At 33.3% G+C, this 14,363-nt stretch overlaps 1 protein-coding gene across 1 annotated transcript; it reads right to left on the bottom strand.

Annotated features, from left to right (window-relative positions):
- Positions 1-8,574: 8,574 nt before the first annotated feature.
- LOC114580910 lies at positions 8,575-13,629 on the bottom strand. The gene is made up of 7 exons (XM_028699806.1): positions 12,955-13,629; positions 12,415-12,882; positions 9,956-12,217; positions 9,289-9,414; positions 9,086-9,136; positions 8,780-8,953; positions 8,575-8,691 (listed from the first exon to the last, which is right to left on the bottom strand). Exons 1-7 carry the CDS (start codon positions 13,627-13,629, stop codon positions 8,575-8,577), a joined length of 3,873 nt encoding a protein of 1,290 aa, XP_028555639.1.
- Positions 13,630-14,363: the final 734 nt, after the last annotated feature.

Below are 14,363 nucleotides of genomic sequence, written 5' to 3'. Positions count from 1 at the left end.
TAAAACTATGGGAGCGAGTTATGGAGCATAGGTTGAGGTGGGATACTAATATTTCTCAAAATTAATTTGGATTCTTGTCGGGTAGATCTACTATGGAAGCCATACATTTATTGAGAGGTTTGATGGAGAAATACAAAGAGAATAAGGAGGATCTACATATGATATTTATTGATTTAGAGAAAGCATATGATAAAGTTCCAAGAGAAGTGCTATGGAGAGTTCTTGAAAAGAAAGGAGTTAGTAATGCTTATATTCAAATCATTAAAGATATGTATGCAGGAGCTATTACTTGTGTTCAAACACAAGGTGGTTTGACCAAGTATTTTCCTATTTCAATTGGATTACATCAAGGATTAGCCTTAAGTCCATATCTTTTTACTTTAGTCATGGATGTTTTCACTAGACATTTGCAAGAGAATGTACCTTGGTGCATGCTTTTTCTTAGGATATTCTTCTTGTTGATAAGACTAGAGAGGGAGTTGAAGGTAAACTTGAATTATGGAGGTCAACTTTAGAGTCTAAAGGTTTTCGCTTGAGTATATCTAAAACTGAATATATGGAGTGTAATTTTAGTGGAAATAGACCTAGTGAGGGGATTGTGACTTTGTGCGATGAAACCATTAAGAAGAGTACATGTTTTAGATATCTTGGATCTATTGTTCAGAGTGATGGTGAAATTGGTGGGGATATTATCAGCAAAATTCAAGTTGGATGGTTGAAGTGCAGAAATGCATCGGGCTTATTATGCTATAGAAAAGTCCCCCTCAAACTTAAGGGAAAATTCTATAAGATGGTGGTGAGACTTGCAATGCTTTATGGTGCCAAAAGTTGGCCATTAAAAGAGAAACATAATACTAAGTTAAGTGTTGCAGACATGAGGATGCTTAGGTGGATGAGTGGCTTGACCCTTAGAGATAGGATACGAAATGAGCATATATGTGAAAAGGTTGGAGTAGCTCCAGTGGAAGATAAGATTAGAGAGATTCGCCTTAGATGGTTTGGTCACATTAAACGGAGGCCTTCCGATGACCCGGTTAGGAAAGTTGAGGTATTAGATTTGGCTTATGTTAAGAAAGGTAGAGGTACACCTAAAAAGACTTGGTTAGAAAATATTAGAAATTATCTTTCTTTATTAGATTTAGATGAGAATTTGACTTTTAACCGACACAATGGTGAAAAAGGATTCATGTAGCCGACCCCGCGTAGTGGGACAAAGGCTTGATGTTGTTGTTGTTGTTGTACTAAAAGATGCACAAAGTGTACCATGATATTTGAAAAGATGCGCAATGTCGCCAATTGAATATGTTCTTTCCTCTATAGCTTAATTTTTATTTTAAATCAATCTAATTTTTAATTTTATTTATTTTGAAAATTAAAATTAACTAATCTTTATTTCGTCACTTTTGCAATAATCCTACTTATCTAATTGCCTAGAATACTTCATGACCTTGATCAATTTTTCTTATCTAAGTTGTTCTTTAATTTAAATTTTTTTAATCTTTCTTTTTCATCTAATGGTAATTAACTTTGTTATTGCTATTTTATTTCAATCTCTTTCAAGATCAATTATTATGGTTTCACATATGACATCTTTTATTTCAACCTTCTTTTATTATTTTTATTGTTGTCAAAAGGGGGAGTAATATTATTGTTGTTTTTATTTTTTATGTTGTCTTGTGTTTTTTTTTGTGTTTGTATTTTTTGTTTTGTTTTGTTTTTTTTGTTTTTTTGTTTTATATGTTTAAAAACAAAAACATATAAAAAAAGAGAAGGTTTTTGTATTCTTCATGGAATTTCCCTGTATTCACATATTTATTCTTTTAGGGGGAGCTAAGGAGAAATTTAGGGTATACAAGTTCACTCCAATAATGATTATTTGCCATAATAAAAAATGGGGAGATTATTGAGAGAGTTGCAACTTAGTTTTTCGATTGTTGATATTCTTGCAACATGTATTATTTTTTTAATTTCAAATATTATTATTTTTAATTATAATTTCTCCTAATATATTTTGGATGTATTATTTTGTTATTTATGTGTACTAATATTTTAAGAAAATCTTACTTTGAATTGTTGAAGACTTCAAATCAGATCAGTTTATTCTTTATTATAATTAAAGTCTATATTTTTTTATTTTATTGAGACTGAGAGAGTGTGATTATAAATGACTAAATGTGCACACATGCACACCGATGGAGTGTTTAAAAGTTGTAAAATTTTGAACTGATCGTACTATACGAAGTCAATTCGTATAGGATGATTTGATTAGTTATTTTCCTCTATGAGTAGTCAAATGAACAAAAAGTATAAAATTTTTCTAAGTATAGATCGTACTATACGATGTCATCATCGTATATACGCCATCTAGTGTATGAGTTGGATGGGTCCCTTTTCGTCCAGATGAACTCAAAATTTTTTTGAGCTGATCATATTATGCGATGTCATCATCGTACGTACACCATCTAGAGTACAAATTGGACGAGTTCATTTTTATCTAGATGATTTCAAAGTTTTTCTGAACTGATCGTACCGTATGATGTTGTCATCAAACGTACACCTCGAGAGTACGAGTTGGATAGGTCCCTTTTCATCCAGATGAATTCAAATTTTTTCTGAACTAATCAAATTGTACGATGTCGTCATTGTATGTTTGTCATCCAGAGTATGAATTGGATTGGTCCCTTTTCATCTCGATGAAGATGAAAATTTTTTTACTGTTCGTACAATACGAATTTATTATATACTAGACAATCATCGTGTATGAAGTCATTTCGTGCTGATTCACAAGTGGTTCATACGCAATAATTTTTGAACTATTCGTACGTACAAACATACTATCGTACACACTCAAAATAGAAAATTTTAGTTTTATAGATGGTTTTTTGTGTCTTTCATATAAAAGGTCCACTAAAACTGACACGTGTAGAGTCCTTCTTCGTTATTTTTCACGAGAAAGTGAAAGAGAGCATTTGGGAGAGTGTTTGAGAGAGATTTCTTATAAGAGAAGTGTGAAGGGTTCACAAGGTTACTCAAAGATAAGAATCTCTTTGTGTTTTTTGATAAAATTCTTACTTTTTTTTCGTTTTAGTTACTCTGTCAACACTTTGATGGTGTGAACAGATAACGGTATTTGCGGACACTTAAAGGGTATGAACAAATGACGGTTCTCTGCGGACACTTGGAGAATGTGAAAGGATGATAGTTCTTTGCTGACACTTACAGAGTGTGAAAGGACAACGGTTCTCGGCCGCATCGGGGATTGGTACAAGAGAGGAATTATTTATAATGCTAGTGAGATTTTTAATGTAGTGAATAATAATATCCGTTATATTGATGATATATAAAAAAGGAGTGATGTTGACTCTATCATCTCCTTAAGGAATAATTGTGTTTCATAGAATGTGTTGGATGATGAGGGCATTTTGAAGTAGTGTGCAATCTAATGGAAGGTGAATGTTTCTTGGTGTGTTTCTAAGCATGATGTTTACATGGTTCCAATTATTGTCAAGTGCAAATGCTATGTTATAAACGTTTTGGCCAATGGTGAAAAGGGGTAAAAATTCATCAGAAACTTGATAAGTGATGGCTACAGATTGTATGGAAACATAAGATTGGAGTGTTTTCCTTCGATGTTAAATTTTAAACTTACAAAAATTTAAAGAGGAGTTTGATTTTAAACATAAAAGCCAAAGTCATGAGAAATGGAGGTGTAGTACCTATGAAAAGATCTAGTACCTAAACATTGAAGAATTCTTAATTCAGGACTTTGGAAGGTGTTATTATTACAACTCTGTATCGATGGTAGGCTTCATAGTATGTTGTATCTATAAATTGTTCATCGATATTTCTTCGGGAGCAACTTGCTGCTGGAGTGCTTGAACACTTTCCTCCAGCCATTTGGAAGACTATGGACATATACATGAAGACAAGGAGAAGATGAATAGTGTGATTAAAATGCCTAGAATTGCCATTTCTTATACAGCCATCATTAGATCATACATTATGATATATAAGATATAGTATGATTAGAAGAATTCAATTCATCTTAACCAAATAGTACAAAATGTTTGTCAAATCATACAATATGATCAGAATTTTACAGGACAATCTTCATTAAAACATTCATCTCGAGGAGTCAAGCTATACAAACTTTGAATCAATGGATCATGTTGTATGATTAAGCGTTCATAAAGTATGATGATTAATTAAATATTATACAGGATGACTTGAAAATGCCAATGACCACTATCACGTGTATCATACACTACAATGTAATGGTTCGTATAATAGAATGTAGCGGTTCGAACAATATAACCACCAATAATTTATTTGATATGGACTATTTATTGGGTTATGTGATGACGATGTGATGATCTATTGATATCATACATCATGAAGTAAATCATACAATACAATCTGAATAATTGTTTCTTTTGTGTGAAATGATCATGAAAAAATCTATGAGCAAATTTCACAAACAATCAATCATAAAAAAAGAGGTAAATATAAATGAACATGTACTAACAACCATAAACTCAAACTTGTAACATAAATAATTAAACATGTACTAATTGTTTCTATATTCTTAACCCATTATCTTTAAGCATTGATATCTATGACAACTAGTCTAATCCTAAGTGTACTGAAAGTCTCTTGACTAAGGGGTTTTGTAAAGATATTTATCAATTAATTTTTTGTAGCTACATGATGTATTTCTATATCTCCTTTTGCTACATGTTCCCTACTGAAATGATATACTGAGTGGTATCGTACCACGACTATCTTTTTTTTTTTTTACTTATGATCTTGCAGAAAAATGAATGAAAAAATTTTCTTCCTTTTTTTTTTTTTACTAAATAAAAATTCAATCCACAACCATTACAATGTTTTCAGCCTATTTTTCAAGAATGCAACATGATGGAATTAAAAATTTAGAAAATAAAGTCCAAAAAAAATAACGAGCGCACTAAAATCTTTATAGCAGTTTGGCCAAAAACTGACCAACATCTCTCCCCAGACTCCTATCAAGATATTTCATTAAATCTTCGGTGACTCCCCTTTTATCCCCACAACAAGGTGGATAAGCCTTTACACAATCACTTCCATCCATCGATGATGCGTCCGAGAAGCTAAATCCCTTTGAATAATCCAGTTCGGCAAAGTAGCCGAATCCCTTTCACCAACCCGGTACGATGGAGTAATCGAATCCTTTGACACCACGAGCCTCTAAAAAGAACATATGTACAATCAATCGGTTAGATAGGATAGTTTGCATCGGATATGCAGCAAATTTTCCACTGCAACTCAGCCGCAAAAAAAATAGAATTTCCATCACAAATCCTTTGACATTTTAAACAAAACATAATCAATGATAAAAGTACATCCGGTAATAATTTTTTTTTAGCTTATGTTTAGTAAATCTAAAAACACTTTTGATTTGATTTTAGTTCACGTACATAAATTTTGTTGAAGCACTGCATACTTATAATTCCAAATTTCTTTGAAAATCATTAAATTAGAATTTTTGAAACTCACAAGAAATGAAAGGCTTCAAATATTATAAAAGCAAAAAACTAATAATAACTCCCAAGAAAATAAGGTAGATATTAAGCTACAAGTTCAGAAGGTATAAGATTTTTCATGCATAAATAGAACTTAGGCAAGACTTTACTGTCTCAGTTTCAGAACAGTTTCAGAACCTGTTTAATTCAAGAACAAATCAGCCCGAAACAAATTGCTTATGGGAGCGTTCATAAATTCTCAAACTATTTTCTTTGGACATCTAAAAAGAAATTTATTTCAAGCTAGAGAAAATATTTTAATACTTTACGGATTTTTTTTTTCTTATTCCAGTGCAATGATTCCACTAAGTTATATATATGTAATTAAGTAGATATTTAGTAATACAAGTTTATATTTTTTCATTTTTTAAGGTAAATTTAATAATTTTTAATTACTTTGAAATCAAATATCATATGTAAAAATTTTAAGTTTTTTACATAAGAAAGGGATAAGGACGCTGTGTTAGTAAAACTCGGTCAAAATAGTAAGCTGGCAAATTGATCTTTGGTTTTTCTTACATTGAAAATATCAAATTTAAGGCGTTTAGAGAAAAGTTCAATTGAATGTGGGTGATTGACATATGCTTATTTATTTAAAAATCGTTATTTTACAGAAAAAATAATGTAAGAATTTCTTGATAATTTTTTGCTAGGATGCAATAAGTACAAGCCTTTATTGCACTATGTGGTGTCGGCTACATGAATCCTTTTTTTTCAATTGTGTCTTGTTAAGAATCAAACTGCATTCTAGTTATAGTAAAGAAATGTCATTTCTAATATTTTTTTAACCAAGATTGTTTATGTCTATCTCTACCTTTCTTAATAAAAATCAAATTTGTGGACATATCTAAAATTAACATAAGGTTGAGAACATTTTTGGGAACATTCGCTGAAGATATTCGACATTCATGGATTCATCAAATATGTTTTGCACCCTTTTTTTTTTCGAGCTAGTTCATTCATTCATATATGTTTTTTTCCTTACTTGGACAATTAACTCACTACATAAATTAAACCTCTACTTTTAGATAAATTATTCTGTGCGGAGGCCGGACGCAGAACGCCGCCCGGAGGCTTACCAGAATGCGCCACGTTAGCGGTACTGAGCCGCGATACTGAGCGGTATTGAGGTACGATACTGAGCGGTACCGAGCAGTACAGAGCCACAGTATCGAGCGAAGATGTGACGTGTTGCATTCTGGTTGGTCTCCGAAGGCATTCGACGTCCGCCCAGAATAAATAATACTTCTCTTAAGAGCTGATTTGATTGCTTATAAATTAAAAAAGATTTTTGAAAATGATGATTTCATTTTCAATTATTTTCAGCATAAAAAATAATGATTTCATTTTAAGAATTCGATGAAATCACTTTTGATCGCTACACTTCTCCTTCATATTTATATCTTAGTTTCAAATATTTCTTTTCGATCTTAATTTTCTCCCAAAATTTTATGAGGAATTCTTAAAAAAAAGTTTATCTTTTATTTTATCTTGTAAATCATGAGCGTCACATCAGCATTTTTATAAAAATTTTCTTTCTTGGTCCTTTTTGTTATCATACTCGCCCAGTCATAAACGCTCAACAATGACTGTTAACAATATAAAAGAAATTTAAGAACTGTTCAACACATGATATGTTAACAGGTATGCCTTTTTGACTTATAAAAATCAGAACCTTTAGGTCTTACAAATCACCCAAACTTGCTTCTCTTCTCAGATCTTTAGCTTAGTTATCTAGGAAATGAATATGCTCAAGATTTGTGTGGTGGTTCTTTTTCTTCTGACGCTTCTTATAGGCCTTACCAAGGCTGAATGCTGTCTTCCACAGGATGGAGGAGGTTATGATTGTCACAATGACATAGTTTTCAATCCTTCGCAATGCTGTATTAGATCTCGCACTTGGGAATGGCGTTGCCCGTAGATAAATAGATTACGTGTTAACGTTATTAATGATGATTTACTATCATAGTCCTATTTATTTGTGTGATTAGCTTGTTGGGTGTTATGTTAATTTTGTTATGCTTCTTGTTTGATTGTTGTGAAAGAAATATAACTGATATTGAACCCTTGGAATTATTTTCATTTCTTAATTAATATAGCTTTTAATAATCAGATTTTTTCTCGGATTATACTTAGGATTTTCAATATAGATATATCCAACTTGATTAAAAGCATATGTAGAGTGCAAAAGGGAGAGCACAAGAAGCATTTCATCCTGATCATCATGACACTCAAAGGCACTATAATTTTATTCAACTTATATGCTTATTGTGAAAACTGCTAAGAACTCTGTAATTGGACCTCTTAGGCTTCAATTTGGATGGCTTTCTTTCTGTTTTTTAAAGTAATTTTTTAATAATTTTTTTTTTTTATTTTTTGCTAGAAAGTTGCTTTAAAAAGAAGAAAGAAAGCTGTCCCAAATGAAGCATTGATGTGCATAAGTTTCAAAAAAAAAAAAAAAAAAGCGCTCAAGTATTTTTAACAAATATATTTTCTCTTTAAAATTATGAATTTTATGTTGATTAATAATTCCTACACAGTGAATCATCAAAGAAAAAATTATTATGTAGTCAAATGATTGAAATTTGTAAATATAACTGATATTGTTCGATTGTTGTGAAATAAATATAACTAGTATTGAACCCTTGGAATTATTTTCACTTTCTTGTTGACCTCTACTCAAAGCCAAAGAAATAAAAGAAAAAAAAAGGAAATTGCTAACCTGAAGATCGACACCATCCACATCATCACCAGAAATCCTGCCAGAAATCCCAGAAGAAATCTCGCATACCTCGTATCAGTCAAAAGATCCTTGTAAATCCAGCGAAACCACTGTATCTGTTGTTAACAATGTGATCACTTTGCGTAAATCCCATGCCTCGATCAAGTTTTGCGCTCCTCGTTTTTTTTTTTTTTTTGGGAAGAACCGGGGCAAAGCCCATTTTATTAAGATAAAAAATTAACAAAAAGACTTACAATAGCACAAAGAGTAACAAAGACAAAGACAAAGAGTTCAACTCAAACAAACCTTACAAAAGCCAAAAACATAAACTAATAAACAAATCAACCCAGCAATTACAAAAACCAATACAGCAACGGGAACAAAAACAGCAAAGAGAATGCTCCCGCCCTAGCCAGACAACAGAACACCCAAAATTTCAGAGAAATTGAAATTTCTCAATAAGATGATGAAAGCTCTTCCAGCTACACGTTTTGACCCGTATAGCATTTTTGATAGTAATGGTAATATTCTCCATGGAATTCCAATTGTTAGCAAATTTCCGGTTGTTCCTTTCTCTCCAAAGGTGGTACACAGTGCATCCAATCGTAAGCCAGCAGAAGTTCTTTTCCCAATTGGACAAAAACAGCTGGTTATCAATGTAATCAAAAACCTGAATCAAAGTAGGTCTAAGTAATAAAGAGTTTAAGTCAGGAATAAGGTTGCTAATAACATTAAAGGTAAAATCACAGTTAAAGAAAAGATGGTTGTGATCTTCCTGGGCATTGTTGCACAGGCAGCAAACCTGATTGACTTGAATAGATTTTTTGATTAACAAATCAGCAACTTTAAGTTTCTGCAGCATAGCCATCCAGGTTAGAATAGAGTATCTAAGCGAGTAAGATTTATGCCAAACATACTTGTGCCAGGTAACCTCCTCTCATGATCATAAAAGGATTTCAAAAAATTTTTAAATTTCAGGTTAAAAGAGCCATCCCAAGCCAAAACCGGTTGCTCTTTAATCTCAATGCCGCAAATAACATGCTTCATATTATCAGGTAAAAAGTCTGGAAGGGCCCAAACTTCATCCTTGATACAACTATTAATAAATAACCCAGTAATCCTCTGATTTATCTGAAAAAATTCATATAAATTTTTTCCATTAATCCACGGGTCCCAGCATAAAGAGAATTTAGACGAAGAAGTGATATTGAAAGCTAAATGATGCTTGATTTTATGAGCAGTGGAACATATAGCTTTCCAGAACTTAGAAGCTTTGGCAACCGGAGGCTTCCAAGGAGAATAATATTTATTCTTAAACCAATAATAAATCAAACTATCTTGAGTAAGAAAATTCCAAATAAAAGTGCAGTGATAACTGTAATAACAAGCATCAATAGAAACAATACCTAAACCGCCATTTTGCTTAGGGATAACAGTTTTCTCCCAAGCAATCATATGCACTTTCTTACCATTAATATTCCCATGAAATAAGAATTTTCAACATAACTTGTTTATAGTCTTACAAATGCATTTAGGTATGATAGACCCTTTGATCCAATAGGCGAGAGTGTTTGAAATAGTGAATTTAAGAAACTGAACTCTACCAGCTAAAGAAAGAAACCTTACCTTCCAGCCTTCAAGATAGATGGGAAATAATTTTGTCTAACAGGACTTGAAAATGATAAGCATTCAGCCTTTCTGGAGATATAGTAATCCCCAGATACGTAAGGAAACTACTTCTCTGAATAATACCCATAATGCTACAAAATTGTTCAGTATCAAAAGTATTATTAGAGAAAATAATAGAGCTTTTAGTGGGATTGATGCTAAGTCCAGAAGAATCCGCAAAATCAGTAAGAATGTTCATAAGGTTAGTAGCATTTTGAGCTTTAGCCATACCAAAAACAAGAAGATCATCTGCGTACATAAGATGATTAAAATTCTTGCCATTAATATTAAAAACAGGACTATTATTCCCCACAAAATTCGAGGTGAGGCTGCAAGAAAGAGCATCCATAACAATACAAAAAAGAAGGGGGGATAAAGGACAACCTTGTCTAAGGCCAGAGGAAGAGTTAAAAAACCACTCCAAAGACCCATTCAGGCAAATAGAAAAATGAACATTAGCGATGCAACAATTAACCCAGTTAATAAACATGTCCGGAAAACCCTTTTGCCTCATTCTATTAATTAGGAATTTCTGAGAAACAGTATCAAAGGCCTTCTTAATATCCAGTTTAGCACAAAAAAGGTTTCTATTAAAATTAAACTCTCTAAGCACTTCCGAGGCAAGCAAAATGTTATCCGTAGTACACCTGTTATGAATGAACCCAGCTTGACTCTCATGAATAATTAAAGGTAAAACAGACTTCAAACGATTAGCCAAAAGCTTAGCGATAATTTTATAAAAAACATTGCATAACGAGATAGGCCTATAATCATTAATATTAGAAGCATGCGGTTTTTTAGGAATAAGAGTAACGGCTGAAGTTTTAACCCCTTTGGGAAGCTGGCAAGTAGTAAAAAAACTTTTAATAGCATTGCATAACTTATGCCCAATGATATGCCAAGCTTTTTTATAGAAATCAAACGTATAACCGTCAGGACCAGGCGCAGAGCAAGAAGAACCATTAAACACTGCATTTTTAATATCTAGATCAGTAAAAGGCAGAGTTAAGGATTCAATCATATTCGAGGGAATAATGTTCCCAACAGGAATGCTGAAAACATTTTCATTAACCGGTCTGGGAGAATTAAAAATCTCTTTGAAATGCTTAATAATAGCTTCAGCAATTCCGGCTTTATTGTCAAACTTACCCTCAGAGGTGGTGATCTCTTTGATGACGTTTAAATTCTTCCTAGATCTAATATGAGCATAGAGAAAACCAAGATCATTTTTCCCATTTCTGAGCCATTTAGTTTTAGCCCTTTGGTATAACCAAGAGGACCACGCTTTGCTAAGAGAATTGAGATTGTCACAGGATTGCTTATACAGAAAATTTAAATGCATGTTCAACGGGTCCTGCTGCAGATCAGCAATATATTTTTGCTGATTAATCTTAATATTATCCATAGTATCTAAAAGGTAGCAAGAAGAAGTCCAAATTTTACTTTTAAGAGAGTTCTTAAGAATCTGCAAAGATCTATAAAAAGCAGCAATAGAACTACAGTTATAATGCCTATCAAAAGCATCTAAAACCATCTCCCAAAAACCATCCATGTTAATCCAGAAGTTTTTAAACATGAATCTAGACGGGTTTTTATCACACTTTGAAACAGCTAAAATTAACGGAGAGTGATCAGAATTATGAGTGGGAAGAATTTTATAAAAAGCATCAGGAAATCTCTCAAGCAAAGCATTGTTAGTGAGCATCCTATCTAATTTAATATGAATAGGCGAATCAAGTCTCTGATTATACCAAGTGTAAAAAAGACCAACAGAAGCTAAATCAAGTAAACCACAGTCAAAAATAACTTTGTTAAGCTCACCCAACTGGCTATTATGGGTATGATGCCCACCGGATTTCTCATCAACAGATCTGTAGCAGTTAAAGTCACCCATAATAACCCAAGCCATGGAGGGATCCGGGATCAGATTTCTCAGCTGATTCCATAAAATATTCCTATCACAAACATTATTAGCAGCATATATAACAGAAATTAAAACCGGCGGTTGAGTACCAACCGTGACAGTACCATGAATAATTTGAGAAGCAATAAAGAGAGGAGAGAAAGTAATAATATTCGGGTTCCATTTAATCCAGATCCTACCTGGATTAGAGTGGCTAAAATTATTAATACTATCTTCCGTATTAAAAATCATATGCGAATTGACAAACCAAGGGTCATTAATAGACTCATTGTGAACTTTAGCTTCTAAAATGCACAATAAACCGAGATTGTTATCTCTAACCAGCTCTCTACAAGCTTTAACCTTGTTAGGGTTATTGAAACCTCTAACATTCCAACATCCAATATGCGGCAAAAACATTAATTTTTAGAATTTTTTCCTTTCCTGGCCGACTTAGCTCTAGTAGTCATAGAAATCGGAGATGTTTGATTTTTGTTTCCAGAAGAGATTTGAGAGGAGGAAACTTCAGTAACTAAATTAAAATCATGCATATTACTTACAGAGCCATTATCTTCCAACTCAACGTCCGGAGGATCATCCGTTTGAAGAGCCGAGAATTTGTTTGACAGCATAACCTTAGCTGGAGGAATTTCAGAAGGAATAGAAGGTTGCCCAGATGAAGAAGTTTCTTCAATAGGAGAATTCAGATTAGGAATAATTGCATCTTTACCAAGATAATTCAGATTAGGAATAATTGCATCTTTACCAATGCAATTATTAGGAATCAGGGGAGAAATTTCCTTTTCGGGCGCCGGAATTAATTTTGGAAAGTTATTAACGTTCCTGTTATTGCTTTCCAAAATTACATTTTTCAGAGAAGTGGGCTTCGCCGGAGCCGAAATTACCTTTTCCGGAGGAGTTGGCTTCATCGGAGCCGGATTTTGGGATCTAGGATTCCGGCTAAGACTTCTACCTCTGTTTTTGGTTTTAGGAGGGGGACGAACAACCGGCTCAGGATTCAGATTCGACTTGCAGGAAGCATAACTGTGAACCAAAGATCCACATCCTTCTCATCGACTTGGCTTCCAGTCGTAAATTACTTTAAGCATGATATCTTCTCCTTCAATGTTGATAGGAATTTCATCCGGGAGAGACGAATCTTTAGAGATAGCAACACAGACTCTAGCATAGGTTAATCTAGCTCTTTTAGCAGTAAGAAAATCAACAGATAAGGGATTACCAATATAGCTGGCTATAGTCGAAATTCCCTTTGGGGTCCAAAGGGCCAAGGGGATATCAACAATTTTTATCCAAAGGGGAATCTCAGAAAGTTCATCCCTCTTCGGTTGGAATTTAGGGGACCATTTTTGGAGAATAAATGGTTTCCCTAACATGAACCAAGGTCCTCCAGACCAAACAAGATCAAAATCTTCTTGGTTAGAAAATTTGATCAGGAAAAAACCATCTGCTAACGAGAGAAGGGAAAACGAACCTTTCAGTATCCAAACCTTTTTCATGGCTGCGAGAAGTCTCTCGTAATACAGCCTTGGCCCTAGAGAATATCCGATCAAAGAAAAAGACCATACCGAGATGCCTTCGAAGAGATCTTCTCCTTTAAAAACAAGTTTTTGACTTGGCCGAACAAAGGAAACCGGGAAATCTTCCTTAGATGCAGAAGGATTTGCCAGGTTCTTTGCGAAGGAACCATTCTGAGATGCTGGAATCCGACCCAGGATCAAAGTATTTTGAAGAGGGGGGAATTCGTTGATCTCCATCAGGGAGAGGATTAACCTCTCCCGATCGGAGGAACGAAGGCGGCGCGGAGAGCAAGGCTGAAAAACCCTAGAATCGCCAAAATATCCCAGAGCACCTTCGTTTTCAAATCGGTCAATTTTTGCGCTCCTCGTTAAAATGTCGATGGAAAGAATCCTTCAGATTCTTCCCCCATTTGAACACATGTTTCTTTCCATGGAAAAGTAAAAAAAAAGAAAGAAAGAGCATGTGGAGATTTCCCACATTGGCACCTTAATTTCAGGTCTATTAATTGTACGTGTAATTAAACAAATATGTCGCACACATTTATTTTTGAAAAAATATATATCTGAAAGTCTATTTTAAGAAATATTACTCATATATTAAATTATTATGGATACTCCATAATACTTTTGTGATCATTCAAAAAATAAAAATAAAATGTTTGCTCAAACATCTCCTTGCAAACAATCTTTTATAATAGTATCAAGGCTCAATTGAACAAAGCCCTGAGCAATGTCTTCTTAATTAATCGCCTCTGCTTCAATGTGCTGAGTTTAATGTTACCATCTTTTTTTTGGTTCACTTGATATATGAAGGTATAGATGTATAGAGATGTAACAGATAATCTATCTTAAATCACTTGTTTTTTTTTTTTTTTTTTTTTTTTTTTTTTTTTTTTTTTTTTGAAGTTATAGAAAAAAAAGTATTTTTAGAATCAAGAAAATACAAATGAAAGCCACGTCTTCAAGTGCGA

Source organism: Dendrobium catenatum, unplaced genomic scaffold, assembly GCF_001605985.2.
Source record: "Dendrobium catenatum unplaced genomic scaffold, ASM160598v2 fragScaff_scaffold_1394, whole genome shotgun sequence".
NCBI lineage: Eukaryota > Viridiplantae > Streptophyta > Magnoliopsida > Asparagales > Orchidaceae > Dendrobium > Dendrobium catenatum.
Note: the sequence above shows the minus strand (reverse complement) of the source record. Positions and strands in the feature narration are given on the sequence as shown.

Excerpts from the sequence above, each read along its gene's own strand:
- LOC114580910 (XM_028699806.1), bottom strand. The coding sequence starts at position 13,629 with ATGGAGATCAACGAATTCCCCCCTCTTCAAAATACTTTGATCCTGGGT. Across the intron at positions 12,218-12,414 it reads AGTTGGAAGATAATGGCTCT|GTTAAAGCTTGTAGAGAGCT; the intron begins GTAAGTAATATG and ends AACCCTAACAAG. Across the intron at positions 8,692-8,779 it reads CTATCAAAAATGCTATACGG|GGCGGGAGCATTCTCTTTGC; the intron begins GTCAAAACGTGT and ends TTGTCTGGCTAG.